At 66.2% G+C, this 22,155-nt stretch overlaps 2 protein-coding genes across 4 annotated transcripts in view; one reads left to right on the top strand and one right to left on the bottom strand.

Moving 5' to 3' along the window:
* Nucleotides 1-22,155, top strand: part of CORO7 (coronin 7) — a 38,746-nt gene that overhangs the window by 13,559 nt on the left and 3,032 nt on the right. For 2 of the 3 annotated variants that reach the window (XM_037384747.1, XM_037384748.1), the window contains 7 exons: nt 4,067-4,153; nt 4,400-4,482; nt 20,494-20,548; nt 20,773-20,830; nt 20,927-21,072; nt 21,832-21,927; nt 22,013-22,129. In XM_037384747.1, the coding sequence (XP_037240644.1) occupies nt 4,067-4,153; nt 4,400-4,482; nt 20,494-20,548; nt 20,773-20,830; nt 20,927-21,072; nt 21,832-21,927; nt 22,013-22,129 (642 nt within the window). Of the gene's footprint in view, nt 1-3,268; nt 3,626-4,066; nt 4,154-4,399; nt 4,483-20,493; nt 20,549-20,772; nt 20,831-20,926; nt 21,073-21,831; nt 21,928-22,012; nt 22,130-22,155 lie in introns of those variants that run through there. The other variant, XM_037384749.1, reaches the window with a different exon arrangement.
* VASN (vasorin) lies at nt 11,160-18,868 on the bottom strand. Its single transcript, XM_037384750.1, has 2 exons — nt 18,802-18,868; nt 11,160-13,865 (listed from the first exon to the last, which is right to left on the bottom strand). The coding sequence occupies exon 2, from the start codon at nt 13,853-13,855 to the stop codon at nt 11,843-11,845; it is 2,013 nt and encodes a 670-aa protein (XP_037240647.1). The 5' UTR covers nt 13,856-13,865; nt 18,802-18,868; the 3' UTR covers nt 11,160-11,842.

Genomic DNA, 22,155 nt, shown 5'->3' on the forward strand with positions numbered 1-22,155 from the left:
AGCTTGCAGGGACAGTGGCTGCAAGAAGAGATGTGGGAGAGGAGGAATGGGTGCTGATGGGTGCTGCAGTCTGACCAGCCCGTGTGGCCAGCGAGTCTCCCCTCGCCTTCCCCGGGGAGGGAGCTGTGCTCCCAGCCCGACCCCATGCCGGGGCATCAGTGCTGAGGTGGGAGCCTCCGCAGCCATAGGGCTGTCCCGGTGGGAACCCGCTCCCCTTCCTGCCCTTGCTGGGCCAGCAGCATCCCCTGGGACATCGCACTGGCCTCGTCGAGGGCAGGAGGGCCTGGATCCCCTGGGACATCACACTGGCCTCATCAAGGGCAGGAGAGGCCGGACCTAGGCTGGGGGCTGTGCTGGTGGGGGGGAGGGAGAGGCAGAGCCTGCACGGCACTGATGGTGCCCAGCTCCCCAGGGGCACTGCAGTGATGCTGCCCTGTCCCTGGGATCAGGAAGGCAGCACAGGCAGGAGGGGGCTCACCCTGCTCTGCCCCACCATGACACAGATGCCTCACACCCAGCAGTGGGCAGGGGCCAGTGCTGGCAGCGTGATGGCTACCAGAGCATCGCCACTGCCATGTGTGGTGGCTGGGATCCCTGGGGACAGGTGGCAGCTCCTGGTCTCCCCGAGTTCTGAGCAGAGATCAGGAGCAGGGTTGGCTTGGAAGAGGCTGCTCTGCTCTCCTGACCACCTCTGGAGTAACTGAGATTTGGCAATGGAGGGAGATCGTTCACGTTCTGGTGCCAGAGCAGGATGCGGTGCCATGGTTAGCCCCCTCGGCTCCCCAGGGAGCCGTTCTTCCTGCCCTCTGCAACTTTATGGGGTTTGGAGGGAGCCACGGCTTCCCCCATGTGCATGGACCCGTGCCTTTGGTACAGGGAGGAGGCGTCTGTCCCCAGAGCCCATGGCAGTGCCCCGGTCTGGGGGGACCCCCTCCCTCCTGCCCTGGCACCCACCAGCAGACGGATGGCTCAACCTGGCCCTGGTGCCTCCTGTGCCCACACAGGACCCTCTGCTGGGGTTGCTTCCCACAGGGGTAAGATTCTTGTGGTCTGCTAGCCATGCTCATGGTCTGCTAGCCACAGGCAGGGCTGAGCTGTCCTGGCCCCTGCCAGCCACAGGGTCTCTGCCAAGGGCAGAGCTGTGACCCCCGCAGCCACCTCCCACCCATCCAGCCCCACGGCTCTGCCCTGGGCTCCCCACCTCCAGCTCGCCTTGCTGTGCATCCTGGCTGAGGGTAGCGGCTCCCACGGAGCCAGGGATCACCAGGGATCACCCCGGCACCACAGCAGTGTTTGCTTTGTGTTGGGCTCTCCCAGGCAGCCGAGGAGCTGAAGGCGGTTGCTCCCCGTGGGCAGCTGTTACCAGCTCACCCAGCCCTGCCGCAGCATCGCTGCCAACAGCTGTGTCCGACGGGCCAGCCCCCCCGCAGCCCCCTGCGTCCTGCAGCCGAGTGCTCCGGGCTGCACGGGGAGCGCTGTGCGTACTGGTGCTGTACCCAGCCTGTGCTGGGAGGGATGTGTTGAGATGGGGAGAGGGACAGCGCTGGGAAACCCTCCCCATGCAGCTGATCCAGCTCTGAGGAGGGAGCACGAGCTCCCTCCAGCCTGGGCTGCCTGAAACCAGCTGGGCTGCACCCGTGCAATGGGCTGGAGGAGGCTGGGCTGCCTCGTCTGGCGTGGCTGGGGAGCTGGGAGGCCTCCTCGGCTCCCCATGTGCTGGCCTGGCACTGGTGGGCTCTGCTCAGCCTGCCAGGGGGGTGAGCAGCTCAGGAGGGATGCCTGGCCCTCAGGCTGCTGCTGGTCCCCGGCTCCAGGGGCACGGTGGGGTCCCAGCATCACCCCAGGCTGGATGCCAGAGTCTGTGCCCAGCCCCAGGGACCCGCAGCAGCCCCACGGCTGCCCCGGGGCTCCCTGCTGACCGAACCACACCAGTGTCTACTGTTGGTGCCAGGTCACACAGCCCCATCTCTGCCAAGACTCTCAGCACCGGGGGAGAGGACACGGTGTGGGAGGTCCTCAGGGACCAACCCCCCTGCCAGGTCTGACTGCCATCTGGGCCCATACACTCGCCTCTGGCAACGTTGACACAGCCGGGTGCCTGAGCCACCACCAAAAGCGGAGCAGCCCAGCCCCAGCCCTGGCCTCCCCACATACTTGCTGCCATACGTACTGCTCAGCCAGGATGGAACTAATGCGGAAAACATGGCCCATGCGCCGCAGCCAGCACAACGTGGGCTGGGAGCAACAGCAGCATTGCCCTGCCCTCTGCCAGCCGTGCCGCCCGCCCTGGGGTCTGCCACTCGCCACCACCTCTGGGGTGCTGTGCTGGGTGGCCCAGGGGACCAGCCGTGCACGGGAGGCGGTGGAGCTGGCGCCGCTGGCTATCGAATCCCCAGCTGTTGAGTTTTGGATGCCACGGCCGCATGGCTCAGGTGCAGAAGTACTCTTCTGGCCGACAAGCAGGCTGGCCTCGGCTCCTGGGGTTTCCATCCCTCTTGGCACCGATCATGGGATGTGTTCCCTTCTCCAGGCCCTCCCCCTCCCCAGGAGCCAGCTCCTGTGTTAGTGTGTTGGAGGTGGGGGATGGGCCCCTCCTGCCCCACATCCTGCCCCGCGGCTGGGAGCGCTGGGCTCGGCTTGGCCAGCATTGCTGCTTCCAAATGAGCTGCGCTGGCTGGAGAGTGCCGTGTTTGTGCTGGCAGGGAGACGTGCGTGCTGGAGCCAGGGGGAGGATGAGCTTGGCACCGTGTGCCTTCTCCCGCCCTGGCTGTGGGTCTCTCCGGAGAGCAGGCATCCCTCTGGGTCTGGTGGCCAGTACTGGAAGAGGCTGCTCCCGGTGGGGTGTCTCTGGTGGGAGAGTGGGAGGTACGGCACCTCTACAGACCCTCGCCAGCCCGCCGTGGTGGCAGAGCCTCGCTGGCAGGCACAGTGTAGTTGTGACCCGGTGGTGCGCAGTGTTCACACCAAGGGGGATGCAGCTCACGGGACACAGCTCCTCCGGCACCGCGTCAGCATGGACGTGCCAACCCGGGGGGCTGTGGACATGTGGGCACCCTCCTGTGCCCACCCCATCCCTCCTGCCCCCACGCCAAGTCCAGCTGCCCTGCACGGAGGTGCCGGAAGCGCCACGCTGCGTTTAGCTCTGGCAGAGTCCTCTGCTTTTCCATGCCAGCTCTGAAATCGTTAGCAGTCTTTTATTGGTGCTTTGCAAACAAGAGCGAGGGGGCTGCGAGCACTGCCTGCGCCGTGGGGTGAGTGCTGGCTGCCGGCTCCCACTGGGATGCTGGGAACCACAGGACCCATCTGGGGGCCACGTGGGAACCGGCAAGGAGCTGCCACCAGCCCCATGGTGACTCTTTCCCTCCCATCCTGGGCAGAGCGGCACCAGGGCCTGTGGGGAGACCAGCCTGGAGATGGTGGGCAGGTCGAGGCGCTGATGTGGGCTGGGGGCGTCCCAGCCCCGGGGGGAGCCCAGGGCAGAGGTGGAGCAGGACTGCAGGGGCTCAGGGCAGTGTGGGGAGCGCAGCTGGGCTCAGTTTGCCATGTGTTTTGGTAGCATCCGGACACACAGCTCCTGCAGCCGGGATTCAGCACGGATTGAGAGCCTGGGGATGCAGCCAGGGAAGTAAGTCCCTCTGTCACTATGGCCACGGCCAAGCCTCTTCCCGTGCCTGCCAGCACGGAACAGCTTCCTCGCAGCACAATGGCCCCCGAGCCCCCTCACAGGGTGTGGGGAGAGCCCTGAGGGGCCAGGGAGCTGTCCTGTGCCCCTTCACGCTCACGTTACTTGCTGTCACCCTCCGCTCCTCGCCGGGAGCCAGGCCAGCCGCTCCACAATGCAACCACACCAGCACAGGATTGGGGCTGAGGACTGTCACCGCTTGCAGGCTGTCCCCACTGCACTGTCACCGTGGGCATCTCTCAGCGGAGTTGGGAGCCAGCACTTGGCTCCGTGTGCTTGGCCCCAGGGTGGTTCACAGCCACTGCCGGTGAAATGTGCATCCCACGTGGCATGCCTGGCATGGCTGGTGGCAATGCTGACAGCTGTGTCTCCTGTGCCTTGCAGAGTGTCCTGGGACACAAGAACAACAAGGACTCCCGGCTGCTCTGGATGGGCTCCAGCAATTGCCTCATCTCCATCGGGTTCAGCCAGGTACAGTCCTCACCCGGAAGGTGGCCCTGGCACCACCGGGATGTCCCAGCCCCACTCCCTGTGGCAGCTGTGCCAGGACCCAAGGTGCTTTTTGGATGGCCTGTCCCCCATGAAAGCAGGCGGTCCCCTCCACAAGTGACCTGGCCCTTGCTGGGGATGGAGGGAGGCTGGCTGGTGAAGGAGGTGGTGCTGCAGGGCTGGCCGGGCAGCCCTGGTGCCACCAACGTTGTGTCTGTGCCCCTGCAGATGCGGGAGCGGGAGGTGAAGCTGTGGGACACACGGCGGTTCGGCGAGGCGATGCTCACCATGGCACTGGACACCTCACCCGGGTAGGGATGGGGACTCACCACAAGGCAGGAGGACGGGCAGTGGGGACACAGGGTGGTGCAGCAGGGACGCCGTGGTCAGACACCCACGTGGAGCACAGTGGCAGAGCAGGAGGCGGCAGAGAGCTCCTGGCACCGGCACTGCTCAGCCACAGAGCTGGGGACAAGGCTGGGGATGGCATGGTCACATCCCCGGCACTATTTGGGTGCCATGGGGTGGTGGCAGTGCTGGGGATGGTGCGGAGGTGTCCCCAGCAGCACTGAGGTGGGACGGGTGCTCTGTGGCACTGTGACGGGTGCTGGCACTGCTGGGGACAGCACAGCAGTGTCTGAGGTGGCTGTAAGCTGGGAGGGTGCGTGCACTGGGGTAGCACAAGACGCTATGTGTGAGCCAATCCCTTCGGCTCTGCCCATGTGCTGGAGCAGCTCAGCCCCAACCACCCGCTCCTGGTGGCGCCGCGGTGATTTGTGCCATGGTGCTGTGGCGGCTGCCCAGCCAGCCGCGGCCAGGCCGGCGGCAGAGCCAGGCTCACCGGGCCTCCCTTGGGGAAGTGGAAGAGGAGCTTCTGCAGCTGTAAAGGGTCAGCGCCCCTTGGTAAGGCGCGATGGAGCTGTCTCCCATCTGCAGGGCACGGCAGAGGTGGGGAACGCTCTGGTCAGACCCAGCCTGGCCTCTCCCATGCTGCCCCGCGAGCTGGCTTAGTGTTGCGGTGCGGACAAGGCAACAGGACAGGGAGGAGGAGGCAGTGCCTTCATCCCACCAGGGTGATGGGGGTTTGGGGCAAGGCCCTTGCCGGGCTGTGCTGGAAGCTGCCGGCTCTCCCCAGAGCTGCTGGCAAAGCACAGGGACACCGGGAGCCTCGCTGCACGCCGGGCAGGCTCTGTGGTGGGCCAGCATGCTGGAGCAGGCTGGGTGGTCGGCAGCCGCTGGGTGCCGATACGAGGCCTCTGGCAAGGAGCTGAGTGAGCCGTGACAGCGGGGCCAGCCCTTGGCCACCGTGCCGGCTGCCCCCGTGCCACCGTGTCAGCTCTGAGCCGGCAGCCGGGGCTGACAGGAGGGGAGAGCATCGGCTGCGGGGATGGTGGGGAGGTGCTGGCACGGTGGCCGGGGGAGCAGCCCCAGGTGGGAGCAGGCAGGGAAGCTGCCGCAGCATCCCTCACCCTCTTGTGAACTCCCGGGGTGAGCAGCCCGCGGCTCTCCTGCTCGCCAGCCCTGCCGGCACAAAGGGCAAAGGGAGCCGCCGGGTGGCCATGTCCAGCCTCAGCGACCAGCCATCATTAGAGTCCAGAGTGAACACTCCCAAAGGAGGCCAGGGCACACAGCATGCTGCAAGGGGACACTTTGGGGGTCCCTTATTGCTGCCAGAGGAGAATCCAGTGGGAATTACCCCAAATCCTGCTGCTTCATGCACCCTGCGTGCATGGGCCTCCCCGCCGGCGCTGGGCCGGGGCGAGCCAGCCCGGCTAAATTGGATGCAGACGCCAGGCTGTGCTCAGCCCCCTCTGCGCAGGCTGGAGTTATTTTGGCTGCTGGGTTTATCGGCCGCCAGGAATGCGGCTGGCGGGCGCTGCCTGCACGTCACGCTGGGCCTCTGCCGGCTTGCGGCTGCGTGGCGATACGGAGAGGGGCTGGGGGCAGGGGGGTGAGCGGGAACCCCCCTGTGCCGGGGAGCCGCCAAGGAGCAGGAGGTGCTTTTTTTAGGCCAGGAATGGCTGCGCTTCCAGCCCCAACCACTCCCCACCATAAATCTCACAAAGATGACAAATGGTGGAGGGGGATTTGGGCTGGCTCCCAGCAGCGGTGCCGAGTGGGGGCTGTGCTCTCCCTGCGGCAAAGCCGTCCTGACCGGGGGCCAGCGGGGTGCGGTGCTCGGGAGCCCCGGTGCTGTGGCTAGGGCAGGGGCGCAGTGTTGGGGGGGACCAGGTCCCCCCAGAGGCAGTGCCCGAACTGAGCTGCTGGTGCAGGGGGGTTGCTGGGTGCTGCTGCTGCAGGAACAGCAGTCTGGCACCCCAGGGATGGTGGAGCAGCTGGGGGTGCTCGTCGTGGATCTCCGGTGTGGCGGTGGGAGCCCAGCATGGGGCATGGGGGACTGTGCAGCAGTGCAGCGGTGCGGTGCAGGCCATGCTGCGAACCGCGCGTGGGGAGCTGGGCACAGCGGCAGCAGCTCATTGAGGCTCTTTGAGGAAGCAATCAGTGGGCGGGCAGGAAACTCATACCATTCATTACTGACACCCGGCCGGCAGGAAGGGGACCCCCGTCCCCACCGTGTCCGCACCGCATCCCCACCACGCCCTGCCACGGGGGCCCATGCCCACCAAGATGGCCATGTGTCCCAGGCACCATGTGGCACCCCGGAGTGGGGCCGTGGCATGCCCCAAGGTGGGGGACACCCCCAGCGTGCACCATATCCCATGGGGTGGCTGCACCCCGGCCCAGCATCCATGGAGGGAGAGGACAGGGATGTGCCATTCACCCCCACATCAGAAAGTGCATTTTGGGGGTCCCCCATCCCAAATCCTGAGCAGGCAAGATCTTTGCGACCACATAAACCTGATTTTCAAAGCACCCCGGTTGTGCCGGGGCTGTGCTCAGGAGCTGATCCCCGGCCAGTGCCCAAACCCCTGAGGGAGCGGGTGGCAGGAGGCGCAGGTGTCCCCAGCCTCTCTGTGCCATGGTCCTCAGCATGCCGCCTTCGGGTACCTGCCGTTCCCTTCAATCCAGGTTTTGTCTTCCTCCCTGGCCCCCTTTAATTAGATCAAGGAGCAGCAGGGCAGGAGCCAGGAAGGGGCCTCAATAGGTTATTGTTGCCCTAAATTGCAACCAGCACCGGCGGGGTTGGGTTACTGGCTCCAACTCGGGGTCAGCGACCAGACCCCACTGCCGTGCGCCCGGCAGCCAGCGCCGCGCTGCCCAGGGATGGGGCCGTCACCATGCCAGGGCTGGTGAGAACAGCAGCTCCCTTGTGTCACCATGTCTTTTGGTGTCCCAAAAATGTCCCCATGGAGGCTGGGGGTGCACACTCACCGAGCAGGGGGGCGGGCAGCCTCCTGCCCATGCCACGGCTGGCTCAAGGCTGAGGGTGGGTTGGCAGGGCTGAGGGCACTGTGTCTGCAGATGTCCTGGGGAGCCATGTCCCTGTGGCATGTGCCAGCGCAGGGCAGGTCTCCACAGGGCAGGACAGTGGTGGGGATGGCCAGGTGCCCTCCGCCCTTCACGGTGCAAAGTCCACCAGAGCTGGGAGGTGCTGAAGCCAGGACCTGCCGGCAGCGGGCAGCCAGCACGCCAGGATGTTTGTGGAGGAATTTGGGGCTGTTTGGCTCCCCCAGCGCTGGAGCAGGGCCTGGAGGGGCCTGGGTGGTTCCCCAGGGATGCTGCCCAGGGATGCTCAGCTGCCCGCTGGCCACTGCCCCTGCCCCAGCCAAGCCCTGTGGCTGAGATGGCTCGTGGGGGCTGGGCTTCAGCCCCAGCTCTCAAGGGCACCAAGGCACAGGACCCCACCAAGGCACGTGTCCCCGCTGTCATCCTGCCACCTCTTCTCAGTCACCACCTGTAATGGGGCCTTGATGGCCAGTCCTGCTCCCATCCCGCCTGGCCCCGATGCCAGTGCACTGCTTCTTCCTGGGACTTAGCAGCCCTTTTGGGTCATGCTGGGTGTTTTGGGGGTCTCTGGCAACACCCACCCTAGTGGTCAGGTCTCCATGGCAGAGCCCTGAGCAGCACTGGCCCATGCCCATCCCCCTGCAGACCCCTGCCCTCACCCCCTCCTCCCACAGGTGTCCAGGCCGGTGGCTGCTTGCCATAAGCGGGGCAGGGCCTTTTCCTGCTGCTCCCACTTGGCTGCCAACCTCAGACACGAGGAGGGGGAGAGACCACCCCATCAGGTGCCACCCCCACAGTGGGACCCATCCCCGTGGGGTGAGATGCTCATGGGCAGCCGTACGAAGGAGTTAACGCCAGGGTGGCCACCCAGCCCCGCCGCCTGCCCCGGTAATTACGCCGTGTAAAAATAGCTCTGTGCACACACGGGGTGCTGGGGTGGGAAGGCAGCGAGCGGCTGCAGCGCCGAAATCGCTCCCAGATGGGCCACGGCCTTGGCCCACCAGCAGCTCTGCAGCCAGCCGGCGCTCCCGGCCCCAGCCTCCCAGCTTTCCAGGAAGCCGGCGGGATTTCTGCCTCTCCACAAGCTCTTCCTGGCAGCCGAGATGCTTCGCGGCAGCGTGTGGGGCTGCGGGACGGGCACACGCCTGCCTTGCCCCAGGGGAGCGGGGATGGGGACCCTCGGCATCCTGCACCGAGGCAGCGCGTCCCCCTGGGGCTCTGCTCTGGCTGTGGGGGCCTGGGGGACCCCGGGGACCAGGCGTTGGTTTCCATGGTGGGGCTGGGGGTGTTTCTCTGAAGGCCAGAGACCTCCAGGCTTGCAGCCGTCGTGGTGCAGGCAAGATGGTGCCCGTGCTGGGCAGGGCTGGGCCAGTGCTGGGGCAGCAGGACTTGCCCTGGTGAAGCCGGTGGCTCCTTGTTGCAGCTTCCCACCGAGACCCCCCATCCTGCCAGCGGCTTCTGGCCGGGGCTCTCGGTTACCAGCCCCGCCAGGCTGCATAGTGAGAGGGTTATTTTTTTGAGTTCATTTCAGGGGGTTTTGCAATCCTTCCCCAGCGCTGATTCAGCGGGGAGGAATTGGCAGCGCCGCATGATGTGCCGCTCGGAGCAGCTCCTGGTGCGCGCCGGGGCTGGCCGTGGCCACAGGGACTTTTGCGCTTGGGTTTGGGAAGTGTGGGGGCTGGAAGGGCACTTTTTGGCCACGGCCAAGCTCCTGCAGAGCCACCTGGGTGCAGCTGTGGGTGTCAAGCCCCAAAGGATGCCAAGCACTGGCCACAGCATCCCCAAACCCCTCCGTGCCAAGGCTGAGCCCCGCTGCCCCTTTGTGCTGCTGCAGCCCCCTCCCCATGTGGCTGCAGTTGGCAGCAGCCCAGCCCCAGCCTGGCCCCCTCCCCACATCTCCCGGCTGGCACCTGGCCCTGCCGTGCCACCACGAGAACCCTGGCACAGGGCTCCCCGGCTGCGCTGCACCTGCCAAAGCCGAGCCCCTGCTTTGCTCCTGCCGTGCCGGGGCAGCCAGTGTGGCATCTCTAACGCAGATGTGGTCACTTTGGAGCTGCTGGAAGTCCCCCAGGAGCGACGTGATGTGCTGAGGGGTCGTGGGGGCCCTGGGCACCCACCTGGCGCGTGGGGGGCTCCCTGCAAACCTCCAGTTTGCAAGTGGGGAAAACACCTTTGCTAACAAAGGGAAGGGCACATCATGAAGCCAAGCAGCAGGAGGGAAAGCGAGGGGCCAGGAGGGGGCTTAAGTGCCCTTGCAAGGTCCCTGCTGCCCAGTGCCGGCGGCGAGGGGACACGCAAGGACTGACCCCATGCCCAGCCAGGCTTGGGGGCTACAGCAGCCGCCGGCCAGAGGCACCCAGCACGAGGCCGCAGCTCCGCCGGGGACTTTTCTTCTCTCCTCCTCGCGGGGCTGGAAAATATACAAAGCTCGCAGTGAAAATATTTACACAGCAGCAATTTTTAGAGGAATTTGGGATGTTAATTTGAAAAATCTGTGGGGAGAGGACCACAATGGGCCCTTTGAGTGGGCAAGCGTGGCCATCGCACCGACCCGCCCGCGCCGGCAAGGGGCCCCTCCTGCCACTGCGCCGGCCCTAATGGGAGCCAGCCCTGCCGGAAGCCCACCTGGGAGCCGGGGGGCTGCGCCAGACGGCCCCCACTGCCGCCCCATGCCCCTAATTGCATCCAGAGCCGCTCGCTCCCGCCAGCAGCCCCGGGCGAGCGGGACCCGGGCGCTGGTGGGGTCAGGGCCGTACCCTGCGGCCGAGCGGTGCCTCCCGCCGGGCTGCCAGGGCCGGCGTGGCCAGCACGGCATGGCGGTGACCCTCGGCTCTGCTGGCGGCAGCCGCCGCGCTTCAGCCCGCTTTTGCTCATTCTCTCCAAATCAAACATACCTCAGCGGGCAGGGCCCCAACCTGGAAAATTCCAGCCCAAAAGATAAAGGATTGGAAAACGATTAAAACCAGAGGGTTGGAGCAGAAACTACTTGGCAGCAGGAATCTGCCGAGCGCCGGCTCCCAGCCCTCCCCGCCGGGGCCAGCGCATGAAATCGGCTGTTCCTGGGGCTGGGTGGTGGGGGGCTCAGTGCGGGGGCCCCAAGCCTTGGCTCTGGCTGCAGCGCCCCCCCCCCCCCCCAATCTGGGGGGAAGCAAGCTGGCTGACACTTACCACGGGCCCTTCAGGGGTCCCAGTGCCACCGGGGGTGACATTCGGAGGTTACGGAGGTTGGGCTGGGCTGTTTGTCCCGCAGCTGGCCCCGGAGCCATCTGGCAGGCAGGGAGGGATGAAGTAAGGCTGGATGATGTGCAGGGCAGGGGCTGATTGGAAACCCGTGGCCTGTTTTGGGAACACCTCCTCAGCGCCCGCGGTGGGGGACAGCGCTGTGGGGGTGATGCCTCCCCTGCGCCGCTGCCCAGAGTCAGGAAAACTCCCCCCTCCATCGCCCTGACTCATCCCGGCGCTCGCCAACAACAACGGGAGGACACGGCTGGCCTTCCCGCTCCTCCACAGGGAACAGGCCGAGCTGCCCGCACCCCGGGGTGAGATGGGCAGTGCCTGCAAAAGCGCTCAAGGCTGTGCAGAGGTTTTCATTGTTGTTATTTTTTTGGGGTTGTTTTTTTTTTTTTTTTTTTTTTTTTTGTTACAAAAAGACACCCTTCTGGTCTGCCTTACAAAAGAGATGTACACAAACCTGTACTAGGAAAAAAAAACAAAAATGTTTTCCCAGAAGAAATGGGAAATAACCGTGTATAAATATTCTCTTCGAGTTCTTAAAGCTTCAATTCCCGGTTTGCCTGCTTGGCGCTTCCTTCGGCCCAGGGGTCCCGAGGGTCCCAGAACCTCGGCCGGGCCTTATTCCTCACATCAGCTTCCAGGGAGTCGAGAGTCACGGGCCATGCTCTGCTAAAGGACCCTTGTTACCAGCACGTGGACATCCCTTAGCCGAGTCACTGGCAGCTTTCTTTTTAGCAGTGGCTAAAAAAAGCCCACCCAAACCCCAAATTAAAAACCCAACCCCTCTCTCTCACTACCCACGTTCTACGCAGAGTCACAGAAATCAAGGCACTGAACGGTAAAATTAGTGTCTCCTCCCGAAGCGTGGCAGTCTCTCAGAAATTGCACGTTATGGGTTTGGGGTTTTTCTGCCTTAATTCAGTTAACTCCTCACCTTCCTCGCCCCAGCGCTGCCGTTGGAGCTTGACCCTTGTCTTAACCCTTGTCTGTCTGGGGCTCCCCTTGCCCCGCAGCCCTGTCATGCCTGGCTCAGAAATAGGAGGGTTTGAGCCCCGGGGTGTTGTTGTTGCTGGGGTAGTGCGACTGCATGAGTGGGACCTCGCACTCGGAGCCACCAGAAAGCATTGCTGCCTCTGGCACCTTGTGGCCGTGGCTGTTCAAATCCCCATTTTCCAGGCAGGCTTTTACCCCTTCCAGCTCCAGTGGGCTGGCATCCACGCCAGTGCCAGTGTGCGCCTTCGCCCGGCGGTGCCGGCGGTAGTACATGCCAACGGTCACCACCACCACCAGCAGCAGCACAGCGGCCAGTGCGGGGACAATCATCAGGGTGAGGTTGCTGTCCTTGCTCTGGGTGACGGGGGAGTGCTGCTGGTGGCTCACTGGCAAGGTCTGCACCTCGGCGCAGTGCTCCTCCTTGGAGACCTTCTCCCCCAGGGGCCCGATGCAGATGCGGTAGGTGCAGTTGGGCTTCAGCGCCCGCACTGTGTACTCAGAGAGCGAAGCCGGCAAACGCAGCATCACCGGCCGCTTGTCCAGCCCGGAGAGGTTTCGGTAGCTCAAGCGGATGCCCTTCAGCTGCGCTTTGGACTGGACGTAGTTCTGCAGGTCGACTTTAAGGGAGGTGCTGCTGACCTGCGCGATGCTGATCCGCCGGCTGGGTGGCGGGGCCGGCGTGTTTGGGGCTGGCGTCGTCCCCCTCACCTCCACCTCGCAGTACACCCCGGCGAAGCCCACCGGGCACAGGCACTGCAGGTAGTTTAGGGCACCCAGGTGGCAGGTGCCGCCGTTCAGACACGTGCGAGGGGGACAGATGGGCGGCAGGGGGCTGGTGGGGGCCAGGGTGCCGCTGAAGGGCACCGGCGTGGAGCTGCCCTGGGGAGCCCTGGCCCCCGGGGTGGGAGCGGCAGTGCTGGGCTGCGGTGCCAGGCGGCTGCTGGTGGGGAGCGGCACAGGTGGCGGCAGCGTGGTGGTGCGTGGCGTGGTGGGGGGGGTGGTGGTGGTGGGGCAGCCAAAGTCAGCGTACTGCAGGTGGTGGAGGAGCTTGCCAGAGTTTTTTGGGGGGAAGTGGCAGCGTGTCTCCTCAGGCCGCCGGAGGACCACGCTGCTGGCATTGACCCACTGCACCAGCCAGCTCATCTGGCAGATGCAGTTGAAGGGGTTGCCGGCGGCTGTCACGGTCCGCAGCCTGGGGAAGAATCTGGAGAAATCCCGAGGGATGGTGTTGATGTTGAGGTTGCTGATGTCCAGCTCCTGGAGGTTGTGAAGGTTGTGGAAGTCCTCTGCTGGCAGCTGGGAGATGCGGGCATTGCCAGCCAGGCTGAGCTTGGTGAGGCTCCCCAGCCGCCGCAGCACCGCCGGGACACGCTCCAGCAGGTTGTCGGAGACATCCAGCTCGTGGAGGTTGTTCTGGGCCTGGAAGAGCTCCTCGTTTAAGCTCGTCAGGCCCAGACCTGCAATCTTCAGGGACTCAATGTTGACAGCATGGAAGGCCCCTGGTGCAATAGTGGGGATCTTGTTCCAGCTGATGTCCAGCAGCAGGAGGTTGGGCAGGTCGAGGGGTGGCACGGCCCAGAGCTGGTTGTTCTGCAGCTTCAGCTCCAGCAGGTTCTCCAGTGTGTCAAAGGCAGCAGCATGGATGTGCTGGATCCTGTTCTTCTGCAGGTAGAGCCGCTCCAGCAGCCGCAGCCCATGGAAGGTCTCGTTAGTGATCTCCTGCAGCTGGTTGGAGGACAGGTCCAAGTTGACAAGCTCCGTCAGGGGCTGGAAGATGTTTTTCTGGATGCTGGTGATCTTGTTTTGTGAGAGGTCCAAGAGCTGGAGGGTGGGCAGGCCCGCAAAGCTGTCCTCACTGAGCATCGTGATGCCATTCTCAAAGACATAGAGGGAGAGGGTGTTGGGGGGCAGCCCCTGGGGCACGGTCTGGCCCCGTCTGGCCGCGCACAGGATGGTCTTGGGGTCTTGGCACTGGCAGCCTGCGGGACATGCCCCAGCCAGCTCCCTGGGGGCCAAGAGAAGCAGCGTGCAAAGGATCAGCTGGTTCATGGTGTCAGCTCTGCGGAAGAGAGAAACCCAGCCAGGGTCAGGGGCAGGGCCCAGCAGGGGGGAGCTCTGGGCGGGCAGGGCTGTGGGGTGCCTCAGACCCCCAGCTGCTACCGCTGCACCCCTGCTGGGGGGAGAGCCATCTCCCCGTGCCCTGCCTGGGACCCTCCAGCCCCGGGGGGACTGCCCAGGGAGTGGGAGAGTCCCCACCACATTCCTGCCTCCTCTGCGCTGCCACAGCCTGCAACAGAGCTGGTGACAGGGAAGCCCCACGCCGGCTGCCCACCCCAGCTCCACGCTCTCTCCCTCCCTGGACCCCCAAGATATAGGGACGTGATACCTTTGCGCACCCCAGGCTCTGCCACCAGACGTGTCCCGCCAGCTTTGGCCAGGTCTCTCGGGGCTACCTGCGGTGGGGCACCGAGACCCCCAGTACCTCCCGGCGGCTCTCGGCAGGGTGCAAGTCAAACACAGGGATGCAGAGGGAGCGTGGCTCTGCCTAGGAGCCCGGGGAGGGGGTGGGAGCCTGGCCGGCCTTCCCGAGCTCCCAGCTCGGCTTAACCCTTTGCTGGTGCCGCCGTCCCGGCACAGCGTCTGCTCCTGCCCGGATCGGATCGCCGGCAGCAGCGATCCCGCTCGGGGATGGGGGCACACGGCGTGGTCCCCACCATGGGGTGCCCGAGCACAGGCTGCAGGACCAAAGGAGCTGGGTGCTCCCTGCCCCATGGGTCGCCCCTGTGCCCCGCAGTGTCCCACAGAGTCCAGGGGGCTCGTACTCACCCCTGAGCTGGCTCCTGTCCCCTGAGATCCGTGGGTCACCTTGCTGTTCCCTGCCAATGCTGGCACCCTGGGGACTTTGCACAGCACGCTGGGCTGCGTCCTTGTCCCTTGGGGACAGTGGGGATGGAAGGGGGGATGCTCTTGGGGTGAGCAAGGCTCACCAGGGTGACCCCCGCCGCCATCACAGCTGGCTGTGCCCCACAGGGCTGGCTCCTCTCTCAACCCCTTCAGCCCTTTTAATGACACTCCTAATTAGCACAGGCTGGGCCGAGGACCAGCCATCTCCTGCCACCCCATCTCAGGGGATGTGGGGGTGGCGGAGCTGGGTCCCCAGGCAGGGAAGAGGCAAACCCCACCAGGCTGCCCGAGGTGGGGGTGCTGCCGGCATCCCGCTCCGCTAGCCCCTTCCCCAGCCCCAGCCCCGCCACCTCCTCCCCGGCTCAGGGCTGGTTCGTGGCTGCAGGCAAACACCCTCCCTGCGGCTCACAGGGGCCTCCACCGTGTGCGAGGGGCTGCTGGGTCGCACGTGCTGCCTGCCCTGGCCACCCCTCCGCTGTGGGGGGCCCTGTCCCGGTCACACCGGCGGTGACAGGACACCAAGTCCTGCACCAGGAGGGTCTGGACCCGTTCTGTGCCCCAGGCCAGCAGAGCCCCCCGTGCCTCGGGGGCACCGGTGCCCACCCACAGCCCGATGGGGTTAACGCAGCGGCAGGTTCTGACCTTGCCTCTTCCCCGGGCAGCCCCCCCAGGGTGGGGTGCACCCGAGGGTGGGGTGCGCCCTTGCTGCTGGGCAGGGTCACCACAACTGACTGAGTCACTTGGCCCGCATGGCCCTGCCCTGCCGTGACCTGTGCCGTCAGCCCCCCACCCCCCCAGTGCTGAGGAGCTGCGCTGTATCCAGGGGGTCACCGCCACCCAGTCCCCTCCCTGGCACCCCCAGCTCAGCCCCCAACCACCGCTAGGTCCTGCTGCACCCCCACATCATGGCCAGGCTGTCGGTGCCCGGGATGAGGACAGAGTAGAGCCAAGAAAGCATCATGGAGAGCTCACGGAGCACTTTGTGGGGCTCAGGGGGCTGGGGGCAGCCCTGGCACCCCCCGCCACCCCGCCAGCGCTCCAGGTGGCTCCGGCAGCCAGAGGATGCTGGCTGGCAGGCAAAGGCTGCCAGGGCGCAGGGTGCCGGTGTACCAGCAGTGCCAGGCCACCCGGGTGAGCAGTGCCGGAGCGTGGCCAGGCCTGCGGGAGGCTGGCGAGGCCAGGGCTGGTTTTGCAATGCCAGGGTCGGGTTTCGCTGACGTGTCCCGTGCTGCAACCAGCTGCTGACTCCAAGTCTCTCCAGTCCCTTTAATTATACTGGCATTTCCTCCCCGCCTGCCAGGCTCCCCGCTTTGGGCAGGTTCGGCCGGCCCAGCCATGGCCGTGCATCCCCGCCTCGCCACGAGCGCCGGGCAGGCTGGCACGGTTGCTCCACCCGCACGCCTCCGCCACCTCTCCCTCGGCATCACCCCGCTCCGCCGGCACACGCCAGCATCCCGCCCGCGCACCGCCTCCCTGCTGACACCGTTGTAAGGGTTAACCCAGCCCCAGCTCGCTGGGGTGCTCACCCCTCTGAAACAGGGGGGACAGGGGAACAGCTTCCCCGCATCCAGGGGGGGTCCCCGAGGGTGGAGAGGGGCCCCCAGTTCTGCTGGAGGTGTTGGGACCGCCCTGCCAGCGGCCTGCTGCTGCCTTGGCTGGGCTCCCCCGCACCTGCACCGCAGATATTTGCCGAATTATTCATATTTTCCGGCTGCGGGGAGGATCTGGGCTCAGATTCCCCCAGTCCCAGCTCAGCCTTTCCCTGCCAGCCTGCTGGGGTGGGAGTGTTGTGTGTCCCCCCCCTCCCTGCCTGCAGCCCCCTGGCCAGGCTGTACCACTGCCTGCCCAGGGTGAGGGACTCTGCCAGGGACACCCCACTTCACACCTGCCACACGTTTTATGGACGAGGCCAATGCTGTCCCTATGCCACAGGGTGACACCTGTGCAGGACGGGCCAGAGGAGCCCTCCCAGGGGTCCCTGCCTTTCCGCGCTGCTCAGGGACATGGCTGCTCCCCCCAGGGAACGCAGCACAGCCAGGATGTCCCTTCCCGCACCGGCAAGCAAGGCTCTGCAGCCGAACAAAGCCACCGTTGTTGCCGGCAGGCCGGTAGGCTGCCTCCTCAGCCGGCGGGCACCAGTGCGGGCAGGACAGGGGCCCTGCACGAAGCTGGACCCTGCGTGTGTTCCTGTCACCACAGGGAGGGACACTGTGTCTTCACCGGGCGGGATGCAGGCACTGCTCCCCTCCCTTACGCCCCCCCCAACCAAACCCATGTCAGCACATGTCCCCAAGACCCAACCAGGGGGATGCAGGATTAAGCCCTTAATCCTCCTCCCCTTCAACCCACCCTGCACCACCGCAGCTCCCACCTCCTCCTGGGCTCCCCTCCCTATTTAATTAAAGTTTCCGCAGCAGCCCCGGAGGAATGCAGGCCTGGTTATTGCATTCCCCAGGGCACTCGCCAGCCCCTCTGGAACACTCCTGCCCCTTTGACCCGGCCGCGCTCCCCGGCTCAGGTGCCGGCAAGGAGGAAAAACCAGCAGAGCTGCTTTACTGGCAGCCAAACCGCCTCCGGAGGAGCCCGAACCCCAGCAGAGGTTGGGAGGAGGCCGGCGATGGTGCCACGCGTGGCCCCGGCAGCACAGGCAGATTCCTACGGCGTGACTGAGGCGGTCGCGGCTGTCCCCGAGCGTTTCCTCCTGCCGCGTCCCACCGGCAGAGCCAGCCGGGCAAGCAGCGCTTGCGTCAGGGCCACCCGGGCAGGCCAGCCGGCCTTGGCGTGGCACAGGGAAAAACAGTCATTATTGTCATCCTTGACGGCGGCACTGCCCAGCACCGTGTGGGCAGCAGCATGGCCCCGGCTGGGTCAGGCCAGTCCAGCTGCCCCGGTCCCAGCAGGATGAGACCTGCCAGCATGGGGCACGTTGGCAAGAGCCTGTATGGGGGGGACATGACATGAGTGGGGGTTTTTGGTTGGGGAAAGGGGTCTTGGAACTGAGGCATCTCTGCTGGGATGTGCTGGCTCTTGTGACAGCTGCCGACCCAGGAGGGGAGCTGGGCATGGAAAGGGTCACTTACCCCACCGTGGCCCAAGTCACACCTAGAGAGGGTGACAGCAGCTGGCACCCCCTCAGCACATGCCAGGTGACAATGAAGCACACAGGGAGCACTGCTGGCAGCAGGAGAAGAGGTGGGGTATCCCTGCCAGCCAGCAGCCAGGCTGGCCGGTGGCCCTGCTGGCACCCGTCCCTCTGTGCCAGCTGGGGGGAAAACCCTTGCTGGCACCGCCCGGGGACTCTGCTCAGCACCACGGCAGGTCAGTGACCCGGGATGCTGGCCCTTGAGGACAGGCAGGGTGAAGGCAGCCAAACCCCACCCCAGCCGAGCCCTCTGCCGATGAGGGTGGTGGACACGGCTGCCAGCAGCTCCCACCTCTGCCTGACCCCACAGGGCGAGCCCTGCCGCCACGTCTGCCAGGGCAGGCCAAGCACAGGATGGGTCCAGGACCACAGCGGGGTCCTGCAGCCCTCCTGCTGCCAGGGTGGGTCACAGCCACGCAGCCACAGCTGGAAGGAGCTGAGCTCCACATTACCCCCAGCCACATCCCCTCCCATTCCTGGGACAGCAGCAGCACCAGGCCAAGGTCCCCAGGCCAGACCCCAGCACATCCCATGGCATAACAGGCACAGGCAGGGGACAGGGGACCAGGGTCCCTGCCCACACCCTCACCACCCCAGCCAAGTTGCCACCAGCCTGGGCAGGGAACAGCAGGTGCCCCATGGCCCGGCCAAGGCCTGGCAGGGAGCACAGCACGACCCTCACCGAGGCCTGCAAGCAAGGCACTGGCCCCGGGTGCCCTGCCTGCAGCCAAGCCCCGGGTGCCACCTTGCCACCCGCGGGGGGCTACCAGCCCCGGTGCCCCGCTGCTCAGCCGAGGCCCTCCGGGCCCCTCAAGCCCCACCACCGCCCCGAATCCCCCCGGGGGGCCCAGCAGAGCTCACTCCCGCCCGTAGGCCGCCGCCCCCCGAGCCCCCGGCCCCGTGGGGAGGGCAGGGCACGGGCACCGGCGCCCGGTACCGCGGGACTCACCGGGCCGGGCCGGGGCGGTCAGTCCATGGCGGCAGCAGCCAGCGGCCGGGCAGACGCTCCCCTCTGCCGGCGCCGGGCGCGGGGGGCGGCTTTAAAGCGGTGGGGCGGAGCCTGAGCTCCCGCCGCCTTCCTATTGGCTGTGGGGGAGGAGGGGTGGGGCGCGGCTGCCCCGGAGGCTCCGCCCCCCCGCGCACCTGGGGCCCGACACGGGGCGGGACCCCCGGGACCCCCAGCGTCCCAGCGCCCCTGCTGCGCCTGTGGGGGCCCTGTAGGTATCTCCCTCGTATGCACAGCGCCCCTGGCACCGCCGTAACACCAGGGGCTGGGTGCCCTAGGCACCCCCTGGGACCCCCATACCCAGTGTGCGGGGGACCCCAGCCCCAGTGTGCCCCGGCATCCGCAGAACCCCTGCCACCACCTGCTGGGGGCAGGAGGGACAGCGGGGGGCCCTCGCAGGGCTGCCCCCATGGCCCGGTGATGGCAGAGCTGTGCTGCAGGACAGCAGTCCCGGTTCGGCACCATGGGGACAGCACGGGGACAGCCAGACACCCAGGGTGTCCTTGTCCCAGCCCTAGGCCCCGGCGGTAGTGGAAGTGCTGGTGACGGTGACCGCAGCTGGGCAGGGAACCCTGCCCTGGCAATCTTTGCCTACATCGTGCCAACAGTCCCAGGGCAGGACTGTGCTGCACCAGCTGGGGCTGTCCCCTGTGCCATCCTGTGGCACCACCGGGGTGTCCCTGCCATGGGGACCTGCTGGGGCAGGAGCATGGCACAACCTTGTTTTCACCGTATGGTGTAAAGGGCTGGCACGGCACGGCACGGCACAGCTCTCTCCCCTCAGCAAGGCCACAGAAATGTCAAAAGTAACAGATTGTCCCTTTGTTCTCTGCCTGCCGAGCTCCCTCCGGCCCTGCCAGGGAAGGCAGTGGCGGCTCCGTGCTCCTCGTCACCACCAGCCCCTGCAGCCACCAAGCATTCCCTGTCACAGTCCCCTCCGAGCATCCCCGCGGTCATTGTCCCTCCGCTCACTGAGCGCTCCCCCAGCCATGGTCCCCTGCAGCCACCGAGCACCCCCTGGGCCGCAGGCTGGGACAGGGTGCAGGACATGGCCATGGCGCAGGGACACGCTCCAGCTGGCACTGCCCTGACCGCAGGGCGCTCCGGGGTTGGTGGCACGGCAGGTGCCAGGTGAGGTGTGCGGCGTGCCGGGGTGTGCCATGCGCCTGCTCTGAACTGCCCGAGCCGGCCCGGCCGGCCCCAGGGCTCCCGTGCAGGTGCTGGTGGCTTCCCTGGGCAGGGCAGGCTGCCATCGCTGGGCACAGGGCACAGGGCTGGGAGCAGGATACCCTGTGGCTGGGAGCCGGATACCCCATGGCTGGGCACGGCTTGGTGGCAGACACCGTGCAGCCAGGGCTGGGAGCAGCCAGCAGTGCCGGCAGCACCATCCCACTGCCACCCTGCCACCCCGGGGTGGGACAGCGAGGGTCGCGCCGTGAGGCGCTGTAAGGCAGGGGAGCAGCCTGGCACGCTGAGGGCACCCAGGTGCTGCTGCAGGCCTGATCCTGCCTGCATGTCCCCAGGACGGAGTTCGGGGCCTGCAGCAGTGGGGGACAGTGCAAGATCCAGCCCCGTGGCTGTCAGGGTGCTGTGCTGAGGGCTGCCCCCCGCTCAGCACCCTCCATTCCCTTGCAGGGCGACCATCCCGCTGTATGATGCCGACACGGGGCTGCTGGTGCTGGCAGGGAAGGTGAGGTCCCATGGGGTACAGCGGGGTGCAGGGGGTGCGGTGGGGTGCAGACAGATGCAGAAGGGTGCAGCAAGGTGCATGTGGGTGTAGAAGGATGCAGGGGGGTGCAGTGAGGTGCAGCAGGGTGCACATGGGTGCACTGGGGTGTAGAAGGATGCAGGGGGGTGCGGAGGGCTGCCCCCCACGGCCCCACTCAAGCCCCATCCCCTCTGCCTCTTTTCCAGGGAGAAAACCTCCTGTACTGCTTCGAGGTGGCACCCGCGCAGCCGGCGCTCACCCAGGGTAAGCAGGGTACATCCTGTGCCAGGCTCCCGGAACCCCCGGGGTCTCGGCCCAGCTTGCACTGCCTGCCCTACAGCCACCCTGCCTGTGCCCCAGTGACCCAGTGCCGGACGGAGGGCAGCACGTGGGGCCTGGCCGCTGTGCCACGCCTGGCCCTGGACGTCATGGCCTGCGAGGTGCTCCGTGTCCTGCAGCTCACTGACACCGCCCTCATCCCTGTCAGCTACCTGGTGCCACGCAAGGTAAGGGGAGGCTGCAGGCGGCACCACATCACAGGTGCCTGGTGCCATCTCATGGGTGACACCTCACTGGTGCTGGGTGACAAAGGGCACCCAGGTGCTGGGGGACCCTGGTTCCCAGCCTGGGGAGAGCAGGAGAAGAGGTAAAACCTGGGTGCTGAAACCTGGGTGCTGATGGTGGGCAGTAAGGCTGGAGGGTGGGTGCTGCGGTGCTCAGGCTGAAACCTGGGTGCTGATAGTGGGTAACAGAGTCTGGGTTTGCTGGGTGCTAGATTTGGGAAGCCCAGTGCTTCATGGAAGATGCTGGGTGCTGGAGAGTGGATCCTGAAAGCTGGGTGCTGCCTCCTGGGTGCTGAGTGCCAGGTCCGGAATGCCTGGTGCTTAAAGCGGTTGAAATTTGGGTGCTGGGTAGTGGAGTCTTGAGTGCTGGAGGCAGGACTCTGGGTGACAGCTGGAGGCTGGGTGCTAGGGCTGGTGCTGGAAGTGGGGTGCTGGGTCCTGTAAGGGGTGATGTTGGGGTGTGGGTGCTGTCTCAGAGGCTGGCTGCACTCAGAGGTGTGCAAGGCAGCCCGACACCGGGCAGCATCTGACACGTACAGGCTTCGGCGCACAGCGTGCAGGGACAGGGGCTCCATGGCCGGAGGGTCTGGGGTGGCAGGGGGGGTCCAGGGGGAGCTGCAGCCCAGAGGGTGCCAGCTGGCAGCAGGATGGGGGCTGTGGGGTTTTGGGGACACCCACTTTGCCCCATCCCCTCTCCCACAGTCCATCCAGGACTTCCATGAGGATCTGTTCCCTGACTGCGCTGGGACAGTGCCAGCCACCACCGCCCAGGCCTGGTGGGCAGGGGACAGCCAGCAGGTCAGTGTCACCCAGGGGGTGTCCTTGCTGGTGGCATTGCCAGGGGCTGCCACTGCCCCTCGCCCACCGTTCTGCCCCCCCTCAGGTGCGGAGGGTGAGCCTGCACCCTGCACGAAGGCCCACGGAGACCTTCACCTCCCCCGTCATCGCCTGCACCCAGCTGCAGGCGGCCGACAGCAGCCCCACCGACGCCGACCGCAGCGTGAGCACGGGGTGCTGGGGGGTGTG

Source organism: Falco rusticolus, chromosome 4 (genome assembly GCF_015220075.1).
Source record: "Falco rusticolus isolate bFalRus1 chromosome 4, bFalRus1.pri, whole genome shotgun sequence".
NCBI classification, from domain to species: Eukaryota; Metazoa; Chordata; class Aves; order Falconiformes; family Falconidae; genus Falco; species Falco rusticolus.

Coding starts and splice junctions, on each gene's coding strand:
- VASN (XM_037384750.1), bottom strand. CDS start 13,855: ATGAACCAGCTGATCCTTTGCACGCTGCTTCTCTTGGCCCCCAGGGAG.